The following is a 24,368-nucleotide window of genomic DNA, read 5'->3' as shown; positions in this document are numbered from 1 at the left end:
AGTCCTGTGCCTTCAAGTGGACTTGTAAACCTGACTTAATGATCTCCCCGCGTCCCACTGGGTAGCAGCCCCTCGGTGCATTAAACCTCTCCCTTGCTGGATTGCCGCGAAGATCCCTGACCCATCCAGGCGACAGGCTGGACCAGGGCTGGGCAAACGACAACCCTCGAGGCCAGATCCTGCCTGCCATCTGTTTTTATAAATAAAGCTTTATCTGCACTCGGCCACGCCCGCTCACTTCCCCATTGTCTGTGGCGGGTTTCTGCTACGGCAGCAGAGCTGAGTGGTTGTGGTACAGACCATGGGGCCCACAGAACTGGGACTATGGAGCCTCTGGCTCTTTAAGAAAGAGGTAGCAGAGCCCCGGGGTGGACAGGTTCAGGCTGGCAGAGACCTTAGGTGGCCAGTATTAGAACCACTTTCTTGCATCCGTTGTTAAAACACAACCCGTGACCTGGAAGGAGAGTCACCTGCCCTCAGCAAGGGTGTGAGTGAAGAGCGGACCCGTGTCCTGGGCAGGTGCCGGGGTCTCTTAGCTTTTCTGGGGCTCCGTTTCCTCACCTGTCTAATTAGAAGGATCCCTGCCCTGAGGGTCCAGCATGATAAAGCAGAGGAAGAGAATCCCAAAGGGCGAAGCGTGATGCACATGAAACGTTTGCTGGTCCCTGGAGAAACTGTTGAGGGTGATGACGCCCTTGACCCGTAAACATATTTGGGCCTTCGGTTTTGTCTCATTCCTTGGGCAGCCCTATGGGAGGTGCCAGGAGCCCTCGGGCTTGGCACCTGCTGGCTCCTCGGCCCAGCTCCCATCCCGGTTCGGGGCCCAAGGAACCCCTAGGACCTGGTTGTCCATCAGCCCATTTCACAGGCCAGTAGCCTGAGGGCTCTCCTGGTGTGTTCCCTTCCACAGTGCAGGACCTGGACTGCTACACCACCGTGGCCCAGCTCTGCCCGTTCGAGAAGTCGGGGACCCACTGCCCAAGGTAAGGCTCCCCAGTGTCTAGAGTTGCAACCATCGGGGCTGAGAGGAGAAGGCCCCGGGCTTGGTCGGGGGTCACCGCAAGCAGCCAAGCACAGCTGACGTCTCGATGTGGCCCTTGCCCGTGTCCGCCCAGGAAGTTGCTTTGTGCACTGAGTCAAGCCCGCCCCCCCCACCTCCCCGCACACAACCCCCCCCCGCCAATCCTGGCTGCGTGGTGGAATCGCCTGAGAGGCGTTAAAAGAACAAACCGCCAGCTCTGGGTGGCCCAGCAAGGCAGCTGCATCTTTAGAAGCTTCTGGGTGTGCAGCCAGGCCGTGGGGTCCTACTTTGGGGAACGTGACTGAGAAGGTGGCCTCGCCCCTCTTGTCACCTCCACTCACAGGAGGGACCACTGGACTTGCAGACGTGACCTCCTTTGCCACCAAGCTCTTCCCAGACCCCTGGGCAGACCTCGGGGCCTGTCATCCTTAGCGTCTTAGAACAGTGCAGGACTCTGGAAGCAAGATGCCACCTGTCCCCCTGAAATCAGCTGATTCCTGTGCTTGATCCGTGATATTTTCTCTGGTGACTTGAGAACTAGGTCTTTAAAACCCAGCCTTTTTGAGGTGTGATTTACACACAGTAAAATCCACCCACCATAAGTATACAACTTGAGTGTGTGTGTGTATATATATTCTTTTCCATGATGGTTTATCACAGGATATTGAATATAGTTCCCTGTGCTCTACTGTAGGACCTTGTTGTTTATTATATATTAATAGTTTGCATCTAATAATCCCAAACCCCCAATCCATCTTTCCCCCACACCCCATCCCCCTTGGCAACTACCAGTCTGTTCTCTATGTCTGTGAGTCTGTTTCTGTGCCATAGATAAGCTCATTTGTGTCATTTTTTAAATTTTATGTATAAGTGATATCACATGATACTTGCCTTTCTGTCTGATTTACTTCAGTTAGTATGTTAATCTCTAGATCCATCCATGTTGCTGCAAATGGCAATCCTTCATCCTTTTTTATGGCCAAGTAGTATTCCACTGTGCATGCGTACCATATCTTCTTTATCCATTCCAGCTAGGGAATGTTTTCCTCACCCCGCAAGTTCCCCTGTAGTCCCGTCCCTCCCCGCCCCCAACTCCCCCGAGTATCCCCGCTCACCACGGAGCTACTTCCTGTCCCTGCAATTGTGCCTTTTCTAGAGCCGTCTGGGTCTGGCTCCTTTCACCCTGCATGGTGCTCTGCGATTCACCTGTGTTGTTGGTTGAATCGGGGGTTGTTTATTCTGTCGTGTGGCCCAGGGCCGTTCTCTCCTGCATACATATGGCGCTTTGTCTAAGGACTAGGGCTCACGTGGGTTCCTACGCACCTGCTCAGCCCTTTGCTGACTTTTGGAGGACAGCGCTTCCTAGCAAAAGAAGGGGTGCCTGCGGAGCACTTATTAGAGCCTCTCAAAAGCTGGGTCTTGTCATATACTGGGCCTACAGACCCATGGGTTAGCCAAGGGAAAGACTGACCTTAAAACTAACAGTAGATTAACACGGACCTGGTGTAGAGCCCGGGGCGGCCTCCTCCATGGTCTGTTATAAGCTGTGTGGGAAAAAGAATGGACACATGCATTGCTGATTCATGTTCCTGTAAACCTTAAACCAATGCGGCAACCACACTCCAACAAACTTTAACAGAGCAAAACTAAACTAACAGGTTGGCCACTCCCGAGGTGTGAGCCGGAAGAGCCCAGGGCGGGATGCTGAGGGGGGAGGGGCGGGATGCCGGGGGGAGGGGCCTGGACGGCGGCTCCTCCCCTTTGTAACCCGCCTCCCCCGGGCTTTCTCCCTGGCTCACACTGCCCTTCAAGACTGGCAAACAACCCTTTGGTAGATTTTCCCAAATATTGAAGCGACGACGTAGAAGGAAAAATTTCTAGAAGGAAAACGTGACATACGGCTGGTCTCCGAAATGTGTTTCTGGTCTGCCGTTCCAGCAGGACAAAAGAACGTTCTTCCCCACATTCTTTTTTTTTTTTTAACTCTCAGACACACCCCCTTTCCCTTTGCCGTCCCTGCCCGCTGCCCACCCCCGGGCCCTGCGGCTCTGCCCCCCCCCCCCCGCCGGCCCTCCCCCCTTCCTACCGCTGCCTCGGGGCTCCGGGCCACCATGCAGGTGTCTGGGTCCCTGGGCTCCAGCCGGGAGGTACTGTTACACCCCGCAAAGGCAGAGCTCTCTTCTTGGGGGAAGCTCTCACTCCTTCCAGTGTGAGGTGCTCCCCGCAGGCCCGGTGGCAGGGACGAGGTGACCCACAGGGCTGGGAGCTGGCCCTCCTGCCCCAGTCATCAGCGCCCCCTCCCTGGAATATTCCGGGAGTCACCGAGGTCAGGGCCCTCCACCCTTTCCGCCCCAGGCCGGGAGGTGGCCTCTAAAAGTCTGTAGATGGCAGTCCCCGCAACTGCCCAGCGGTGAGCTGGCCAGCACCCCAGATGGGAGGAGCACCCCTGGAGCCTCGCCCCCCTCTTAGACCCCCCCGCCCCGTCTTCTCACGTGAGGATTTAAACTTCCCAGTGCACTTGAAGGAGAGGCGGAAGTGTGCTCATTTCTCCTGGGATGGGAGCGTGTATTTCTTCCTTAGCGAGTGAACCGTATGATAGTGGGTCGCCGTTCATCCTGACAGGGAAATAAAGCAGGCCAGCTGCTTTTCTCAACAAGTTCTGTTGTCCCCTGATTAGAACCAGCCCCTCCCTGCTTCTTGTCTTCCAGGGTCCGTTGTCCAGCTTACTGCAAAGATGAGCCGTCCTACTGGGCCCCCGTGTTTGGAAGCAACATCTATGCCGACGTGAGTATTCTGGCCTTTGCAGAAACCAGGTTCCAAGGTCTGGACGCGGGGATCCTAGGTCCCATCCCCGTGCCTCTGGCTACGTGGAGACCGCTCGTTTCGGCTCCCGGGGCCCTAGTCACCCGTGGACAGAGATATTCATGCTCCCGTCTCCCTGTGCTGCTGCGAGCAGACGCGGCTGCACCTGCCGCATCGCACACACACCACCGCGGGGTTTAGGGCACTGAGTCCCGCATCCCCGCTGACACTTGCTCCATGTGAAGACGTCTATGCGCCACACAGGTCCTTTCCTCAGATATGTGATAACCCTTCTGGCCCTCGTCTCGCCTGTAGAGCTGTTGGTCCACCCGACTCACTGCATTGCTTTCGGGCTCTGTACACACAGAGCTAACAGCACGCAGGAGAAACTGCGAACTACCTTCACTTAGTCCCTGTTGAGAAGCGCTCTTGTGATTCTGGATTCTGTTCTTGCATTTCCCCCCTGGCTTTAGCGAGGAAGCTTCAGCCTGGTTTTCTTCGGTGAACCCTACAGAACGTAGGCTGCTGCGGGCAGTGGCCCAGGGGTTAGGGCCCTGGTGACCCAGAGCATGGGAATGTGGTCCCCGCTCTGCCCAGCAGGCTGTTTGATCTCCTTGACAAATCGTTTGCCTCCCCGTGGAAGGAGCCAGAGCTAGGATTTTCTAGTCGAGGGAACATCCTAGGTCTAAGAGTTCATGATGAAGTCAGCAGATCCCCATGGAAGACTTTACTCACCCTTTCCTCATCTGCATGTTTGTGGCTCCCCCACCCCCTCACCTTTGCCCCCATCTGCCGTCATGTATTCTGGGTTCTTGGAAATGTGAGGTCACTGAGTTCTTCAAAGTCAAAGCAACTCCCTCTCCCCATCTTTTTTGCTTTTGCTTTTAATGAGTATTTTTTTCTCCTTGAAAGCTGTTGAGCCAAAATTGAGTTCTAAAATTTTAGTGAAAGAGCAGGATAACATAAATCAATTGTTATACTAAATATTCGCACCCAAATCTGCTACTAAAGGACAGAGTACTTTTTTTTTTTTTTTTTTTTTTTTTGGCTTTTTAGGGCTGCACCCTCAGCCTACAGAGGTTCCCAGGCTAGGGGTCGAATTGGAGTTGTAGCTGCTGGCCTACACCACAGCCACAGCCATGTGGGATCCGAGCTGCATCTACGACCTACACCACAGCTCACGGCAATGCCGAATCCTTAACTCACTGAGTGAGGCCAGGGATCAAACCCGCAACCTCATGGTTCCTAGTTGGGTTCGTTAACCACTGAGCCACGACGGGAACTCCAGGACAGTGTACTTGATTTTCAGTTGCTTTAAATAAGAAGGGATGAACAAAGTGATTCTAGTGAAATACAAAGAAACAAATAGAGCAGGAGTGGCAAGAATGCTATGGGATAAAGTGGAATTTAAAGTTAAATACAGAATTCATTTTCCTGTAGCACGAAAGGGACACTTTATGAAGATATGAAAATTAAATCTGTATGCTCCAAACAACAGAGCAGCTAAACACATAAAGCTCCCCCCCCAAAAAAAAAAGGTTAGAAATGCAAGGATAACTTGATGAAATTTTAATAATAATATAAGACTACCTTTTGCTATGTTTTAGGTTCCTAAAAAACTCTAAGTGTTGTTATGTCCATCTTACAGAGAAGGCAAGTGAGGTCTCAGAATAGCCTACCCAAATCCCAGAGCTAGTACAGGGCAAAGGGGAGACGCAGATGAGGGTGTGTCTTGCCGGAGGCTCTCTTCTTTCCCGCCTCTGCTCTGCCTGCTTGAGTGTGCCTGCACGCAGAAACACACAGGTGTGAACAGGCGCGTTGGTGGAAGCCTGCATACAGTCTCCAGCTAACTTGTTCACGAGGGTTTAAAGCTTTTGGAAGCACCATGCTCAGGTCAGGGCCTGGCACACGATAATTGTTCATTTCGTGTGCGTCGAAGGGCTAAACAGAAATACGGTAGTCAGGGCTTCAAACAGCTCTTCAGAAAATGAGAGGACGGAAGGGAGCGAGAAGGAGAACTACCTCCATTTCAGAAGTTCTTTTCTGGCCTTGGTTTCTAGGTCAGTCTGTATTCTGGGAAATGATGCTGCCTTTTGGAAAATGTCTGTTTAGCTAAGAGATTTATTTTTGGAGAGTTGTCTCCAGACCTTCGAAGGGCCTCATAGTGCCTGCAGTTCCTGTCTGTTCACCCAGAGTGCATTGCTTGGCAGATCGCACACTTTGTGGTGAGCTGCAGGCAGGAGAAGCACCAGGGTGTAACCTGTGAACTAAGTGGGTCAGAAGATGCAAACTGAAGCCCCGGCTGTGACATTTACCCGTCGTGGGAGGTGGACAAGCCTTGCCCTGCTCTGAACCTCGGTTTTCTTACCTGCCCTGCCTCCCGCGGTGGCTGGATAAATTCTCACCCTCGTGCACACATCAGAATCCCCAGAGAGCTTGTTCAAACAGAGTTCTGGCTGCCGTCCCCAGTGTTTCTGACGCCGTGGGTCCGGGGTAGCGCCAGAGAGCCTGTGTTTCCAATAAGTTCCTGGGTGGGCCGATGCTCCTGGCCTGGGACCACCCTTTAAGGACCACTGGGCGAGAGACAGAGTCCCTTGAGAGTTTTTGATCGTGGTGATGGCAAGAGTGAGGGTTGTGGTGGCGTTTGGCTTATTAACGGACGTGTCTCCGCCGCGTCCAGCGCTGCAGGGAAACAGGGGATCCTGGAAGAGCTAGAACAGAACACACAAGACTCTCACATCCAGAAAGTGGGGGACCAGGAGGCACTCTGTTCCCCAGAACAAAGGCGCTCAGGCTTTAGCCCACACGGCTTTTATTAAGGAAGGTGATGAGATTATTACTAATGGGCTCGAGGAAGGTAACAGGGTTAGTGGGCAGGGACAGGCATAGGCAGTAATTATCGTCTTAGTGATATCAGAGGGGCTTTCCTGAGGACACAGTGCAGCTGTTTCTAGAATAACACAGTCGATGCAAAAGTCCTTCATCTTGTCTTTGAAGGAGACTCTACTTTAGAACTAACTCTGCGTCCGTAGATATGTGCCTTCCGCAGAGTCCTGCCGTTCTGTGGTCTCCAGCGTTGCGGGAACGGTTTCGGGGGGCGCGCCGGCATCAAGCCCTTTATCCTGCCTCACCTTCCCAACAGCTCCTCAGAGGCTGCTCTTGTCCCATGCGGAGCAGTGTGCAGCTCCCGGCTCTGGGTGGCAGCCCAGGGACTGGGGGAGGTCATCTAACCTCTGTTAAGAGGGGATAATAATATTAACAACAGTAATAATAATCATACCTGGCCGGTTACTGGGCGGTTGCTGTGTCCAGCACATGAAACCCTTGGAACCGTGGTGGAAGCCGGGAAATCCAGTTCTCCCACCTTTAGCAGGAGGGAGCCCGTCTGCTCGGAGACTCCCCACCTTTTAACAGCTGTGTTGACTTCCCAGGGAGTGGCCGGGGCGGGGGCTTCTGCGGTGAGGCAACTTTTTCTTCTTCTGCAAAACCAGCGCCTTGTCTGGAGTGACCTGGGGGTCGAAGGGTCCTTTAGCTCCCTTCAGCTCCCCAGAGAAGGAATGTTGCCGTTTCTGAGCAGTGCTGGGCGTCTGCTTGGTTGATATTTCGAGTCGGGATTCTCAGAGAGCCTCCTGAACCCGTCCCCTCTTGTCTGGTGCCAGGAACCTGCTCCATCAGCTGCGTGTCCCATTCACAGGGCCACTCAAGATACACCTCCCAGACCCAGCCGGGCTGAGGACGGTGGTACAGACAGAGGGACTCGGAGGGTTGTGCTGGGGACAGAGGCTGTGCCGACCCCTCTTGAGGGTTCCCTCTGGGAGGCATTGTCCCGTGGGCTTGGATGCAGCTGTGCACGCTCGCTCTGTAACACACGTAGCAGGGAGTGTGCACTCTCAGTCACCTCTAAGTGTGCGGCACGGCGCGGCACGGTAGTGCTGGGTGGACTTACGGTGTGGGGCTCAAGACCTCCTGTTTTTCATCTTGCAAATCTAAGCCCAGTGCTCAGGGAGCAGCAGCTCCCCGTCCCCCGGCCCTCTGCCAGCCCCTGGGAACCACAAGTCTACTTTCTGTTTTTGTAAATTTGACTACTTTTGTGCCTCCTGCAAGTAGAATCATGCGGGATCTGTCCTCCTTGCTGTCTTGCTTTCTTCACAAAGTTAACCAGAGGCTGGGGCCTTAGTCACGTCACAGGTGACCTCTGGGTCCGGTGCCAAGCAGAGGGGTGACATTGACAGACAGCAGAGCCCAGACCCGCCCTCCTGCAGAGCGACCATACGCTCTGAGGAGCCTCTCCCGTCTCCAGGTCCTGAACTTAGTCTTCTCTGCAAAGTCTTTGTGCCGTGTCAGGTCACATATCCACAGGTTCCAGGGATTAGGATGTGGGCCTCTTCAGGGGCCACTCTTCTGCCGATCACAGCGTCAGAGGCTTTGCACGCAGCCACATCTCATTTGGAATCTCTACTATTAACTACTAACTGTCTGTAGAGTCTTGGCAATGCTACTGAACCTCGTTGAGCCCATGCCTTCTGGCCTGTAAAATGGGAATAACAGGAGTCACCCATCGCGTTTGAAGATTAAGTGAGATGACGAGCAAAAGGCAGCCCAGGCCCTGGTATTTAATAAGCTCAGAGTCAATGTTAGCTCTGCTTACCATGAAGGACGCTGTTAACCTCACAAATGGACTAGCTCACCCCATGTCTGCAGCCCTGCCTGCTCCTGACAATCGCCCAACAAGTGTTTAAAATAACTCAGTCTCGGGCTTCACCCCAGAGCAGCTGAATCTGGCGGGGTGGGGAAGGCAAGGGAATGCAGACATCCTCACCAAGTAAAGATGCTGCAGGTGGCTGTGAACTGCAGGGAGGGCTGAGACTCAGGGCCAAGGCCAGTGTCAGATCCTAGCCCAGACCCGATGAAAGGGCCATGGAGGAGGCAGGAGGGTGTTACCTACCTGGTTATCAACCTTGAGTGGGCATCAGAAGCACCTGGCCCTCATCTGGGTGGATCATGAGTCCGTAGGTCAGGGTGAAGCAAGCACCAGCCACCCCACCCCTGAATGAGTTTCCCCCACTTTGAGAAATGTGGATTAATTACTCTCAGGCAACCCAATCTGAGGACCATTTTTCTGTTGGATAAGTTAAGACCCCAGTTTAACTTGATGACTTGATTACCCAGGAACTGGACTATTTGATTACTTTAGAAAACAGCACGTCCTACTCTTGCTTGAAGTCTGTCAGCTCCCTTTGCCCCTGGAATGAACCCAAGCTTCCCCTGCAGCCCTCACAGCCCCACGTCATTGGTCCCTGCTCACCTCTCCCCAGCTCCTGCCACATTCTGCCTGACTCACTCTATTCCAGCCACACTGGTCCCTCTTTCTATCCCTCAGACAGGACACATTCACTCCCACCCCAGGGCCTTTGCACAGGCTGCTCCCTCTGCCGGGGATGCTTGGCACCATGGCTGTGGGGGGCTCCTTTTTTGCGACTATGATCTGAGCTCAGATGTCACGCCGAGAGCCATCTAAAGCCTATGAACTGTTCTAAAAGGGTCCCGTCCACCAGTCATTGTTATTTCATGATCTGGTTTTGTTTTCTTCGCAGCCTGGCTTCCTTATTTGTGTATTTGTTTGTCTGTCTCCCTTGACTCCACTAAGGTAGGGTCTGTATTTTGTTCTCTGCTGAACCCTCCTGTATCTCATACAGTGCCCGGCACATAGTAGGTGCTCAGAAAATATCTGTTGAAAAATTGGACAAACGAATGAATGGATAGATGAGGCCAGGTCTCCCTGAAGAGGCCAGCGAGAAATCAAGGTAGCCGTGGTTACCTCCTAGAGGCTGATGTGGTCAGCGCCCCACCAACCAGGAGACCAAGTCACCGCTGACCCCATCTGGCATCCCCTCAGCACCTGACCTTGACCTTGATCCCAGCTCTTCCTGTGCTTCCAGACCTCAAGCATCTGTAAGACAGCTGTGCACGCGGGAGTCATCAAGAATGACAGCGGGGGCTACGTGGATGTGATGCCTGTGGACAAAAAGAAGACTTACGTGGGCTCGCTCAGGAACGGGGTCCAGTCTGAAAGGTAGGCCACGTCCTCTGCCCCTCGACGCCCGAGGCCAGTGGGGGCACTGGGGGAGGGCCGGAGACGGTGCCGTTTGAAGCCATCGCGGCCATTCTTACCCGGACACTCAGGACAGGCCTTGCCTTTTCTTTTCTCTTCCTTTCTTTTTTCACAATAAGAACCTTCTCTGACTGGTGCATGTTTTGGTGTCGACAGCTTAGAAACATCAGCTAAGGCCAAAGGAGAACCACCATCCAGAACCTCTCACCCGGGGGCATTACTGGGCTGTTTGCTGTGTGTCCCTCTGGTCCTTTTTCTGTGTGTGCACGTGCACCCCCTGCCCCCCACAAAGCAGTGCGATCAGTTACACACTGGCTTTATGTAGCCCTGGCAAAATATGGTTGCGTTTCGCTGCATAAGTAAGAGCGGAGTCCCGCTGACCCGGGTTCCGCTTCCGGCCAGCACGTGGCCCTGAGCCACCAGATCTCCTGAGGCTCTGACTTCTGCCCTGTGGCCTCGGTGTGCCCGTGGTCTCTGCCTCTCACACAGGCTGTGCTCACGGCCCAAACCAAACCAACAGCATGTGCCAGGCCTCCTGAAGCCCCCCTTCCCGGGCTCCATGGAGCTCTGCCCCGGCGCCCACCCTCCCGTCCTCCCGGGCTGCTCTGAGCCTCAGGATGGCGCCGCACGGGAGGACCCCACAGAATCAAGTGACACGGAATCCAGGGGGGCTGTGCAGACACGAACAGCTGGAGGTAACAGCTTGTGCGTTTTCTTCTTCAGAGTCTGCAGCCTCTGTTTGGGGAAAGCTTAATGAAGGGAAATTCCAGTGATTAATGGGAGGGAACTGAAGCCGCTGATTCGGTGGAATTTTGCTGGCGCAGGTGGAACGAAATCCCAGGACCCCCATCAGCGGAGCCCCCTGTGCCCCTTGCAGTGAAAAACCGTCCTGATGAGAGGCTAGTAGGGTGGCCTTTGTCCTCTCTGCCGCTCTGGTCCTTGAGAAGACCCCAGCGGCCCCCACCCCACCCCACGCCACGGCTGGGGCACAGGGGGGTGTCTGGGGAGAGCAGCAGGCGGAGAGGGGGTGCCCTAGAGCGCCTTCTTTCCCAGGGTCAAGCCCCCTCCCCCCTGTAGTTCTCTCGCGGGCAATGTGCTGGCATAGTTAAGTGCAGGCCCCTCAGTATCTGCGGGGCCTTGGTTCTTAGAACACCCCCCGCCCTGCCCCCGGCCCCCGAGGATCCCAGGTCCACAGATGCTCAGTCCTGTACATGCAGCAGCAAAGTACAGTGGGCGCTCCGCAGCCACGGACGCCACAGCTGTGGGTCCAGCCAACCTGTGGCGGCGCGGATGCTGAGCTCGTGGCCGCCGAGCCCGCGGGTCCGGAAAGCCTGCTGCATCTTCTAGGCAGCCTCTCCCAGGCCCCAAGTGGCTGGTGCTCACTGCACCTTCCGGAAAGGTGTGAGTGAGTGGAGTCTTGGCTTCCCTTCCTCCTCGAGCTCTTCCCACCTCCCCCCGCCCCCCTGCCCCCGAGTCCCTCGAGTGGGAATCTGTGAGCATGTTTGGGTGAGTTTTCCAACCTTTCTGTGCCTCAGTTTCCTCCCCTTCAGAGGGAGAATGATATCACCCACTCCTGGGGCTGGTGGCAAAATGATGGGTCTGCAAATAGGCTCCCAGAGCAGCAGCATCTGAATCAACCACGAACTTGGTAGAAAAGCGAATTCTCCAGCCCACCCCAGACACTTGGGGAGCAGGCCAGGCAGTCTGTATGGATCTGTCCTTGGGGTGGGGCGGGGAGCCTGACCCCCACTGGAGGGTGACAGCCACTACTGTGAGGGTGTGGCAAGGGTGACCACGTCCCAGCACACGCAGGCAGTGCTGCCCATGATTCTGATCCGTTGTGATGAGGGGTCAGTTATTTGTGACGTGTTCACAGGGGCCGGGACCCGTGTGGGGTCCACGGGCACCAAGATGGTAGAGTCTGCCCTGCACGTGCAGAGGAAAGAGGCCTGACCAGGGGGGCATGCGAGGTCCAATGGCGATTGGGACCCCGCCACACTGCTTGCCACCTGGGTGACCTCAGACAGACAGCCTTCCCGCGCCCCGATCCGTCCTTGGTCAGGGCTGCTGGGAGGACTGAATGAGCCACTGTGTGTACAGCGCTCCCCCAGCCCCCGTCATAGGTGTGGGATGGATGTGCCAGCCCTCGCTGCACTGACGTGACCTCCGAGGCCCGCTGCAGACCCAGACGCTCTGCTCTTTTCCTGGAGGGTCAGTGGCCTGTGGCTTATCTCGCAGGACAGGAAGAAAGCATCCTTCAGGAGTTGTCCTTTTGTCCTTTCCACATGGCTCACCCATCAGGCTCATACACTTGGGGAGCCCTTGTGATGTCCCAGAAGCTGGAACCCAGCAGGGGACACACAGCCCCGTCTCTGCCCTGGCAGGGCTTCCTCCAGCTGGAGGACAGACAGCGCAGAAAGTGTGGCAATAGAAGGGCACAGGCATTGCTGCTGGGGAGGGAGGAGCTGGGAGCTGAGTGCATCACGCAGGCCCCATCGCACTGTGCACAGGTGCCTCCATGATGTGGCTCCTGCAGAGACTTCTGGATGCCCCGGGCCAGGCCAAGCCCCCTCCTGCCCTTGTTTAAATGGGACCTCAGCGCCCCTCTGCATGAAGACCAGGGCTGGGAAATTTGCCCACAGCCCGTTCCCACTAGGAACCATGGGAACCCAGCCTGGGTCCAGAGGGTGCTCTGTCCCCTAGAGTGGTCACAGCGGTCCCCAGGGAGACGTGGACACATAGCAACCTGTTCATAGCAAGCTGTGCTCTAAATTTAGAGAATCCTTCAACCAACCAACCAAACAAACAAAACCCGCTGAACAGAATTCTCACGTCACGAGCCACAGGTTGGTTTTGCTTTGAAGTGGCTGTGGTTTAGCAATTGTCTTTGTCTAGAAGAGGATTTCCTGAAAGTTTCGAAAGATAATTGGAGCAGTGTAAGCAGACAGGCACCTTCTCTCTCTCTCGCACACGTGCCCATAAAGCAAAGGAGGGAAAAGGGGTCCGGAAGAGCTTTCGACGTCGGGGTCGGGGTTTGTCCGAATATTCTCGAGAGGAAGCTGGACATGGGAATGAGAATCGGTTCAGGAGTTTTGCTTGGACCAGGACCCTTTTTGAAGACACGTTTCACAATGAGATTGGGAAATATCCCAAATAGTGACAGGTACCATTCTTGGGCACTTGGTTTGAACAAACATAAGCTTTTTACAGAAGTAGATGGTACATGTGTGGATGGAATTTCACGCAAATAGTAGACTCACCCAGCTAGCATTTATGGGGCCACTCCTGTGTACCGGGCACCGTCTTCGGGGCCAGGGCCACAGCGGGGGGCAGGGGACAAACATCCTTGTCCTCAGAGACCTCCGTCTCCTGCGTCATGGCCAGGACGCCCTACTGTGAGCCACATGTGGGACAGTCTCAAGTTCTCGTAGCCACAGTGAAAAGAAATAGAAGGGAAGTTTTAGAGTCTGTTTTATTTGATACAGTATATCAAAAACATTATCATTTCAATATTTATGAAGGGAAAAATTACTGATGCTAAACTCGCCTTCTTCTTTTCTCGTAAGGGCTGGGGGACCCAGTGGGTGTTTGTGCCCAGAGCGTGTCTCTGTTTGGGTGAGCTGCACTCCAGGCACTCACCAGCTCCTGGGAGCTCTGGGAGTCTCAAGGGTTGGGTGTGGAAAAATCTCTGGACACATCCAGACACTCTGAGAAGCAGAAACCATTGAGCTGTTATTTCCAGATGGAATGAATTTGTCCTCTCCCCGAAGCCAGCTGGTCAGGGCTGGGCTGGTCTCCTCTGCTGTCTCCCCACCCCCCGCCCCAGTCCCCGGGGCTCTAAGATCAGTGCACACATCAGCTCATCTGACCTTCCCAACAGCCCCATGAGACGGGGACCACAGTTCTCATTTTGTCAGCAAGGAAAGGGAGGCACAAAGAGGTTAAGCGACGTGCCCAAGGTCACCCAGCCAGACCTGGCAGGGCTGGGACCTGAACTCAGGCTACCTGCTCCAGCACCCAGACATGTAACCAGCACGTACGACTCCTTACCACAGACAAGCAGCTGAGCTTGGGGCACAGGCCCTGCCCAGAGGGGTCTGGGTGAAACTTGCACTAAGATACACTTGTAACTTTAAAGATATTTGTTAGAAAAGAAATACACACTTATTATTTACATAATATGTCTAGGGATTAGGAAGAGAAGGGTTGCTGCTGGCATCCTATTAGCCTCTGTTAATTGCTTCTTTATAGCATTTCCAGGCCTTTTTTCCCCTCTGGGCAATGCACATAAAAATGAAAATGGAAATCGTATTATACACACCACTCTCAAATTTATTCCCTAAAAAATGTCTTGTATTTCATGATATGCAATGAGGAGCTTTTACAATTCGTTGGCGGCTGGGCTCTCGTGTGGATAATTAGTTCATCTTCATCGCCGTGCGGGTGCCCACTGCATGCCAGGCGCGTTCTCGTTTTTCTGGCGGGAGAATGAGGTTTAGACCTAGTGGGGTAACAGTGGGTGTCCACAGCTCCTGGCTGTGAGCTCCTGCCAAACCCGCAGCACTGACCACATGGTTCCCTGGATAAGCTCCTTCACTTCTTCGGCGTCCCCGAGGAGGGGGTGCTTCTGTGAACCCTGTTTTACAGATGGGGGAACTGAGGCTCAGAGAAATGGCTTAACCCAAGGTCCACAGATAAGGTCTGAAACTATGTCTTTCTGACTCTTGAATTTTCCTGAAAGATCAGTAGAGGGCAAGACTCTGGGAGACGAGAGGTAGAATTTTTATTTAAAAAAAAAAAAATATATAGGAGTTCCCTGGTGGCTCAGTGGGTTAAGGACCCGGCATTGTCACTGCTATGGCATGAGTTCAATCCCTGCGCGCAGAACTTCTACATACTGCGGGCGTGGCCAGAACACACACACACACGCAACAGACATGTATACATATAAATACAAATATGTACATGTATACATATAAATGATATTTCTTAATAATAAAAAGGACAGTGCACGTTTAAAAGTCGGAGGCGCAATCACGTATTCCTCTTCTGCCGTCCTTTTGTCGCTGGGTTCCATGACCCTGTGGGGTCAGCGGCCAGCTGGTGGACAACTCCTCCCTCCCTGCCAAGACGGCGACCCAGCCCCTGGCATCGCCGGCCCTCCTCTCTCCTTAATCCAGTCTGTGTCACGTGACGCCAGACCCGGTGGTCACTTCCTCTCGGAGCGATGCTCACGGGCAGGGGTTCGGCTCTAGGTCGCAGCTCCTCATGGCCCTTCAGCCTCCTGCCTCCCGAGGGGCTCCCAGCCTCTGACCACCCCGCTCTGCGATGCGGGGTTGGCCAGTGTGGTCCTCAGGGGTGGCGTGGCCACAGCCTGTCCACTAAGGATAACGGCCCCGGAGCATCGACAGACCTGCAGGCCCATCCTCGCCGCGCCTGGAGCAGGTGGTCCGCTGGGGGCGAGTCACAGCCCCTCTCAGAGCCGTGGTTCCCTTTCGGGGAGTGGGAAGCAGCCGAGAGATCCCGAGGGGGCGCTGAGGCATGGCCGGGGGAGGTTCTGGAAAGCATGGAGGCAGCGTCTGTGTGCGGCCGTGAGTGTGCAGGGCGCAGCTGCGGCCTGGGAGCCCGGACTCACTGATGGGGCTGCGGCGGTGACTCTGCCCAAGGCGGCAGCACTTGACTGTTTCCCGGAGCCGGTGACAGCTCCTCAAGCAGATCAAGGGTTCTCCTGTGCTGGGTCAGCCCAGGGGGACCCCGGGAGCTGCCCGGGCAGCTCAGATTCTTCCTCAGTTCTCCAGGGACTTCTGTGCTGGTTTTCCCTCCTTCCCTCCCTCCCTTCCTTCCGTTTTTAACTCTGCTTTTTATAAGATTAGAGAAATGTCAAGAACTAGTGAAACTAATTTTTAGAAATTACTATCACAGAAAATCCCACAGCCAGAACCAGCCACTGTCAACATTCTGGTGTATTTCCTTCCCGATTTGTTTTTTCCTCTTTACCCAACAACAGCTTATTTCCTATTTTGGTTTTTGTTTTGTTTTTATAAAGGGGGGGGGGGGCATCTGTCTGCCTGCGTCGTTCTGTGCATTCTGTGCCTTCAGCAGCAGGTGATGAGCCTCCCCGGCTCTGCCAGTGTCCCATACGCCACGGTGCCACCTCTGTGGCTCCACGCAGGTCCTCTGTGCAGGGAGACGGTGGTTTCTTTACCTCGCTGCCTGGCGTCCGGGTTGTTCCCGTCTTTTCTTTTCCTGTTACAGACCACGCGGTAAAGCACATCTTTGCACAAGCCCGTGGGCTTTCTTGGTGGTTTTCTTAGGTAACTTCCCTTTGCTCGCGGAGGCACAGCTGCTAAACAGCCTCGTGTGACGCGCGGTGTGTCCGCTTCTGTTTAAACCCTGCCCCCGAGGGCGTTCCACGCCTGCACCTGCACACGCACCTTTTAAAAATTTTCCGGCCGCCCCTGGGGCCCATGGATTGACCCTGTGCTGCTCTCCAAGAAGAGGTGGCTCTTCCTCCCGGAACACAGCGCTCTCTGAAGGGACTTCTTACGCACATGTAGCTGTTTCTCTCCCACCCCCAGACTGTGAGCTCCATGAAGGCAAGAACCCCCTCCTGGTTGTTCGTCCACGTCCCCGACGCCCAACCCGGGGTCCACACATAATAAGAAACACCGGTCGAACGGTCGAGTTCCGCTCTTCGTGGGTTTTTTTTTTTTTTTAATGGTTTTTATTTTTTCCAAAAGAGTCGGCTTAGGTTGTAGGATTTTTAATACCCCTTCAGACAACTGCGCAACATCTTCTGTGAAAATTGTCCCGAAATGCCACGCCAATTTACATGTCCTTGCACATGCGTGGGAGCTACACACTAACCTAAGAGGAGAGCCAGAGGGCAAGATTCCGAAAGGGAGGTTATTGGATAATTTATCAGATCCCACTTGCTTTTCATGACACATCACACACCTGTCAACTTTCCTGGGAGAACTGGAGTAAAGGTTTGACACAGGAACAATAGGCTTTTTTGGAGCCAGGAAAGCTGGGAGAGTTTTTTGCCTGAGGCAGTGGGTGGGACCACACCTGGCAGGAGGTGGTAGCCAGATGCACACCTTCTGAGGCGTCAAGAAAGCACACCCAGTGGGCGGGGCCTGCTCCTGCCTTCCAGGCAGCCCCTGGTTCCCCGGGGATGCTTGGTGGGAGTGGGTGGGTCCTCCAGAAACTTAGGGTCTGGATGGTCCCTGACAGCCTGACTGGGCCCTTGTCCCCAGGTTGTTTGAGGCCCAAGGATGGGGGTACCCATGGCCCCGTCCATAGAGTTTCCAGCAGTAAGTCAGAGACGCCAGCCCTGGTGGTTTTCCGCAGCGAGGCTTGCCCCCCGGCTGGGATAGCTGAGTGCCTCGTGGCTCAGGGTAGTTCTCCCAGACCACTCATTTGGGCAGAGCATCCAGAGAAACCTGGGAGCCCAGAGGCCTGAGGGGCCCTGGGATCGGAGCATCTGAGAAACCAGCAGGGCAGCCGTGGTAACCCCAGCCCCCACGCGGCCGCCTTCTCCCTCCGCGGGTCCGTGGGGAGCAGCTGGCACGAAGCTGCCTCGGCTGAACATTCTGCTGTGTCTGGGCTCTTGGCTTTTCCTTCACAGCCCGTCTTGCCAGGGGCTCCCATCTGATAGACGTTTCAAAAGTTCAATCCCAGGGTAGCCAAAAGCCTGGAGCTGCCATGCGGTGGGTGGGGATGGGGGAGGAACAACTAGGAATTCAGTTCCCGCTCCCTGAGGGAACTGGCCAAGCCGTCGGGGGGCGGGGGCCCACGGGGGTGAGGGCCCTCTGACTCGTCTGGCAGTTTCCAAACTGGGCCCCTCTGGCAGCGGGGGACTCTAAAGGCAGGGGTGGTTCTAAATCACTCTGGGCTGTTCCTCTCGTGCTCAAGGTCATTCATGATGGGTGACATGCAAACGGAAACTCTGTCTTCATGCCATCGCCTGGTCTGGATTGGCTGAGAACAGAAAGCTTCATAAGGGGCTGTGCTGGCAAGGACGGGGGTGAGCAGGCGGCCTCGTGCACGGTCGAGGGGGTCGTCAATTGGAATCGACGACCTTTCCAGAGAGCAGGCTGGCATGCGGTCCACGTCACAGATGCACGTGTCCTTTGACGCGTAATTCCACGCCCAGGGACTTATTCCCAGGTACCCTCCCACTGATGCACACAGCCCCGGGGACCACGTTGGCTGTAGCATCGTTTCCAAAAGCAGAAGATGAGAAGCGTAAATAACCATCCGTAAGGACTCAGTTAACTAAATAGATTGGTACCGTGGAGTACTATGCAGTTGGATAAAAAGCATGAGGAAGCCGCTTTTTATACAGGAGGCCACTGCAGCAGCTGTAAGACAGAAACAGATGTTGACAAGGTTGTGGAGAGCCCAGGGGCCCCCGTGCACCACTGGCAGGAGCGTAAAACAGTGCAGCTGCTTCGGAAGACTGTTTGGCAGGGTTTTCTTGTGGTTGGTTGGTTGTTTGTTTAACGTTGAATGTACGTGCAACATCAAAGCCAGTAATTCCACTCTTAGGTATATACTGCAAAAGAATGGAAAACACTGTCACGCAAAAGCATGCACCCACATGTTCCTAGCAGCATTGTTTATAACTGGCGAAAGTGGCAGGACTCTGTCCGTCATCTGAGGAAGGAACAAGGGATGCGTAGGCTGTCTCTCTCACGGAGTACTGCTTAGTAATAACACGTCACGCTATGTGGACAGACATCAAAAACATCATGCTGATGACAGGAGCCAGTCACAGGAAGCCACACGTCGTGGGGCTCCATGTAGGTGAAATGTCCAAAAGAGGCAAATCCCTAGAAGCAGAAATTTTCCGGGCCTGGGGGCAGGGGCACTGATTGTAAACGGGCATAGGCCTTCCCGTCATGGCGCAGCAGAAACGAATCTGACTAGGACCCATGAGGTTGCAGGTTCGATCCCTGGTCACGCTCAGTGGGTTAAGGATCTGGCGTTGTCAGGAGCTGTGGTGTGGGTTGCAGATGCGGCTCAGATCTAGCATTGCTGTGGCTGTGGTGTAGGCCAGCGGCTATAGCTCTGATTGGACCCCTAGCTCGGGAACCTCCATGTGCTGTGGGTGTGGCTCTAAAAAGCAAAAAAAAAAAAAAAGATCTTTTGGGGGTGACTAATGATCTAAAACTGAATGGTGCAGGTGATGGCACATCCTCCTAAACTGAATCATATACCTTATTCATTTATGGCTGCACCTCGGCATATGGAAGTTCCCCAGCCAGGAACTGAATCTGGGCCGAGGCTGCAACCTACACCGAAGCTGTGGCAATGCTGGGTCCTTTACCCAGTGCCCCGGGCTGGGGAGCAAACCTGCACCTCTGTAGTGCCCCGAGCTGCTGCAGTCAGATTTCTAACCCATTGCACCACAGCGGGAACTCTGAACTGTACGCTTTGCAAGTGTGCATTTCACGGCAGCTTCTGTCTCAAGAAGGCTGTTTTCAGTTACCCAAAGGATTTAACTTCTGTCTTGAGAAGGTGGTTTTTACAGGGCAGGGGGAGCCTGAAGTCGCTTCACTTCTCACTGGGATCCTAACGGCTCCTCCGAAGGAAGGCGGGTCAAGGCGTATAGAACACGCTTCACACACGCTGAGCCGGATCGGCGCACCCGTGTTCCCGACGGCAGGCCGTGCCGTGTAGGTTTCAAGCCGCCCTATTAATTGCTCAAGCAGATGGCCACTCGCTGGGTTCAGAGGTGGCAGCAAAAACCAGGCAGAAGTCCCGGAGCCTGGGTTCAGTGCAGACAGACGGGGCCCAGCAGACTCCACGTTAACAGAGGCAGCTCAGCAGCGCCGACCTCCATCCAGACCCAGGCCCGTCTGCAGAGGGAAAGGGAGTTGCCAGCGGCTCCTGGCTGGAGCGGGCTCCCCTCCCAGCAGCTTCGGGAAGTGTCTCTGGGCTGTGGTTCTCCCCACCCCGGGGACTTGGGGACACCCAGCACTCCCCGCCCCCGCCCGGCCGGGCCCCTCCCTGCAGATGATCGCTCGGTAACGTACCCCCTCTCCCTTCCTTTTCAGCCTGAGGACCCCTCGCGACGGAAAGGCCTTCCGGATCTTTGCCGTCAGGCAGTGAACTTGGGGCGCTGCGGAGAAGGGGCATCTTCGGAGGGCTTTGGGGTTTCGCTTTTTATTTTTATTTTGTACGGGGGGTGGGCTGGGGTGTGGAGGGTCAGGAAACGCCTTCCGAGCGGCATCCGGTGCTGGGGTCTCAGCTCCTCGCGGTGGAGAAACAAGCAGCCTCCTCGGGGTCCTGGGCCGACAGCCGGTGACCGTCCTGCTGAGCCCTGGGGTCTCCCCAGGAGGCCCTCTGCCCCTCGTGGCCTTTGTGGATGGAGAGAGTAAAGGATTCGGAGCTCGGGCCACGAGGCATCGGGGCGGTATGGAGAGCGCTCGGGGGGTCCGGGAACAGAATCGAAGGTAGCTATTTAAAAAAAAACACACAGTCCGTCCCTACCAGTGGAGAAAAATGGGTTTAATGTTTGCTGGTCAGACAAATGGGCCGGGACCAGGGGCTCTGCCCTGGCCCCCGTCCTGCCGCCCTCCTGCTGCGGGCGGGCTGGTTCTATTCACAGCAGTGCTGGTTTATTTCGAGTTCAGCCGTAAGGCCACAGATGTACCTTGTCTGGGGCTTCCCTTTGTCCACGTGGCCGTCTGCGTGCTGCCGTGACCTTCGGTCTCACTGGGGACCGATGAACCAGGACCCTTCCTCGCCCCTCCCCACGTGGCTCACACCCGACACCAGTTGATGCGTCTCCTCCCAGGCTCTCTGCTTGGCAAGCAATTCTGTTGGAAGCCCCCCCCCCCTTTTTTTTCCCCCCAACTCCTCGTCTCTGTGGTCCGTTCCACTGAGATGTCTAAGAACAGCCAAAGAAGGGCAGTTGTGTGGCTGCCTTTAAAAAAATGGCAATTGAGCCTGCCGATTCCCCGTCCATGGGGTGACCTATTTTCTGAGCAACGGGAGGAATGGATTCATTCCTGAGGACATTCCTCGCCGAGGTTAGCAGCTCTGGGAAGAGGAGCAGCCTGTGGTTGTGAAACCAGCCTGCGGCGTAACAACAACAAGATGGTAACACTCGAGAAGGCTTCTCTCTTCCTGTTTTTGTGGAACAGGTCTTTTGCCAGACGTTCCCGAGGCTCGGAGGCGCGCCGCGCTCCCTGGCTCCCACCCCCGTAGAAAGCGCCTTCCTGAGCCTAGACCCACAACCCGCAGTGAAACAGAATACCCTTTTGTAAATTGCATTTCTTTGCAGAAGGCGAAAAAATCCTCCCTCCACCAGCCGGCTGGCCAGTGGATCACTTTTGTGAAGGCCGGTTTCAAATTGGATGGCCCCCTCCATCAAAACATTTCAAAGGCAAAACAGCCCCAGCAGAAAGTTAAGACGAAAAACTAAGACGGTCTGGACGAGGCACGCTGCCTGGGAGCTCAGTCTCCGCGGTGTCTGAGTTCAGCCCTCATTGGGGCAGAAACCGAAGGAAAATCACTTTCCCCTTTGAGGGAGTTTGTAAAAGAAGGAAACTCTGAGCTCAACCAGGCAGCACCTCGCAGGCCTGTGTTTTTGCTCTGTGTGTTGCGGGCTTGTTGTAATTCACAGGCACCGACTGTTCGACTCCAAGCGTCCGTGTGGAAGAATTTGGTCAGAACGTCAGATGTTGTGTCTAGCTCCCGCCAAGGATCTAAGTCCTTGGAAGCTTCTGGAGGCTGGTATTATGCCCATGGACTGTCGCCTGTCACCAGCCCCGTCCAGACTGCAAGGTGGGGTTTTTAGAATTAGTGGCCGACCGGGGGAACTTCAGTAGGTTTGCTTTGCAAGTGGCCGTCTCGGGGGAGAAGCTGAAACGTCCAAGACAGTCGGCCCCGTCCTTTTGAAGGAGACTCCCCGGGCCCATGTCCTGGGCCGCAGGCCCTCGCTCAGAACCAGGTCGCGTTGCCTTTTTCACCCTCACAAACATTGTGAAACTGGAACCGTTTTTCTTTCGGGGATGCACATGATAAGCCCTTGAAGTCAGGGACCGCCTCTAATGTACACGACACGTCAGGCCCACGTGGTCTTGCCCCCCCCAAGTGTTGGTTTCCTTCTCATTTCGCCCCATCGTGTTCTGAGTTTTTTCATCCCGTCTGTAGGCTCACTCAGCCCGCAGCTTACGTGTGTGCTTTTTTCTATGAAAAATGATGTATTTTACTACTTCCTACGTACAAGAGTTTGTTGTAAAGTGTGTGTGTGCTTCGCATCCACAGGGACCACGTTGCTGTTGTCTCAATAAAACCGGTTTGATTTCTAACACGTTTCCCATCTTTTGTGGACACAGCCGAACCATGTGCGAGGAATCACACTTGGGCAGCCCCGCCCCCAGGCTCTTCGCTGTTGCGTCATTTCCTTGACACCAGCCCCCCAGGGATGGGGAAGCCGACTGTCAGGGTGTTTCCACCTGCCCGGACCCTCGAGCAGGCGGCTCACCTGGGGGCGGGGCTTGTCGAGCCGCCGGTTCCGGTCCCGCGGGGCCGAGGTCTGAGACCTGCCGTCTTCACGGGCTCCCGGCGACACGGGCCCCCACCTCAGCCTGAGCGGTGAGTGTGACAGCCCTCATCCCTCGCTGTCCCCCTCGGCTCGGGCCGCCGGGACGAGGTCCCGCAGACTGGGGGCTTGGAGCACAGAGGTTTAATTCCTCCCGGCTCCGGAGGCCAGAGCTCCACGGTCAAGGGCCCCAGGCTTGGTTTCTCCTGAGGCCTCGCCCTTGGCCTGCAGCCGGCTGCCTTCTCCCCAGGTTCTCTTCTCTGAGGAACCCTGGCCTCTTCCTCAAGGACACAGGTCCTTGAGGACTCGGACCCGACCCTGGAGGATTGGGGCCTGACACCTCAATTATCTCCGTAACGGGCTCCGTCTCCAAAGGCAGTTCCGTCGGGCCTTAGGGCTTCCGCATGTGAGTTTGGGGAGGGGGGAGCCCAGTTCAGTCCTTAGTGGTCACCTTCTTCCCAGGCCTCAGCCCCTCTGCGTCCCCAAGTGCTCCGGGCGTCACCCACAAGCGATGTCGGGGCGCCTGGCTGCCCCTTTCCGTCCCTCCATCCGTGTGCTCTGCCTCGGCTTTCACAGGCCTCCTATTGATGACAGGTGCTTGTCATTGCCTTTTCAATAAGAATATTCAAGGCTTTTTCAATGTTGATTTTAACACACTACATAAGTGGAGTTCCCATCGTGCTCTGAGGAAACAAATCTGATTAGGATCCCTGAGGACTCAGGTTCGATCCCTGGCCTCGCTCCGTGGGTGAAGGATCTGGCGTCACCGTGCGCTGTGGTGTAGGTCGCAGACGCGGCTCGGATTCCATGTGGCTGGGGCTGTGGTGTAGGCCAGCAGCTGTAGCTCTGAATCGACCCCTAGCCTGGGAACCTCCATATGCAGCGGGTGTAGCCCTAAAAAGACAAAAAAATAGATACATATATATTGCTTATGTAATATAATAATGCCTGATGGCAGGGAACACTGGTTTCTGACAAATGCCTTGTCAAGTGCATGGAAATGCCCCCAGCCCCCGACCCTGTGGACTGCAGCCCTGTGTGCTGGGAGCCTCCCTTCCAGCCTTCCTCCTGCAGAGTCTGCAGCATTCTGTGGCACCTCTTTTTCCTGCCCCGGGACGTTCTTCCAAGATCCCAGGATACCACCATCCCGGGCCCCAACTCCTCGTCCCCAAACCTCCAACACACAAAAGCTGTACTGCCTGCTGGGGGGGACGGCAGTGACAGGGAGGGAGTGGTGCTTGCTGCTTGCAGAATCCATCTGAGCTGCAGCAGAGACCTGGGAGTCCCTGGTTAGCCTCCACCTCGTAGCAACCAAGGGAGCTTGGACAAGTCAGTGTGCCTCTTGGGGCCTCAGGCAGCTCCTCTCTGAAATGGGACTTGGTCACAACCACTTCACTGCAGTGTGCAGGTGACAGGTGAGCTGTCGGCTGAAAGGTGCTGGAATAAGGGCCACTCGCGGGTTTGGCAAAGCTGTGGGGCAGCAGATAAACGAAGCCCATCTAATGGCTCAGGACTTGTCAGAAAGGCAGGTTCTCAGGCCCAGCCCAGACCCAGTGACTCAGAAGATATGGGAGTTACAGCCCTCGGGGCGGTCATCCCTCTGAAAATCCTTGGCCGTCTCTGGCCAGAAGTCAGGAGGGCGAAGGCTCAGGGATGTCAGGACACCTGGTCCCCTTCCCCGCAGACACGCCTGTCCTCTGTGGTCAGACAGCTACCACACCCCAGACTGTCCCCACACCGAGCCTGAGACAGGAGGAAGGGGCGGGACTTCCAGGGTTCTCCCTCTTATCAGAGAAGGAAATCTTTCTCCCTATCACCCCATGGGCTTGTTTTTAAGTCCCTTTCATCAGCAGTGGGTCACCTGCCCGTGCCTA

At 55.2% G+C, this 24,368-nt stretch overlaps 1 protein-coding gene and 1 long non-coding RNA gene across 2 annotated transcripts in view; one reads left to right on the top strand and one right to left on the bottom strand.

Annotated features, from left to right (window-relative positions):
• CRISPLD2 (cysteine rich secretory protein LCCL domain containing 2) overlaps positions 1 to 22,261 on the top strand; it is a 62,878-nt gene extending 40,617 nt beyond the window's left edge. Inside the window, exons 12-15 of the mRNA XM_021093723.1 lie at positions 911 to 983; positions 3,730 to 3,805; positions 9,763 to 9,896; positions 20,000 to 22,261. Of these exons, the coding sequence (XP_020949382.1) occupies positions 911 to 983; positions 3,730 to 3,805; positions 9,763 to 9,896; positions 20,000 to 20,054 (338 nt within the window). The 3' untranslated portion in view covers positions 20,055 to 22,261. The remainder of the gene's footprint in view (positions 1 to 910; positions 984 to 3,729; positions 3,806 to 9,762; positions 9,897 to 19,999) is intronic.
• Positions 2,492 to 3,723, bottom strand: LOC110260897. Its single transcript, XR_002344465.1, has 2 exons — positions 3,108 to 3,723; positions 2,492 to 2,565 (listed from the first exon to the last, which is right to left on the bottom strand). It is a non-coding gene; the product is annotated as an uncharacterized LOC110260897 (long non-coding RNA).

Source organism: Sus scrofa, chromosome 6 (genome assembly GCF_000003025.6).
Source record: "Sus scrofa isolate TJ Tabasco breed Duroc chromosome 6, Sscrofa11.1, whole genome shotgun sequence".
Taxonomy (NCBI): domain Eukaryota; kingdom Metazoa; phylum Chordata; class Mammalia; order Artiodactyla; family Suidae; genus Sus; species Sus scrofa.
Note: the sequence above shows the minus strand (reverse complement) of the source record. Positions and strands in the feature narration are given on the sequence as shown.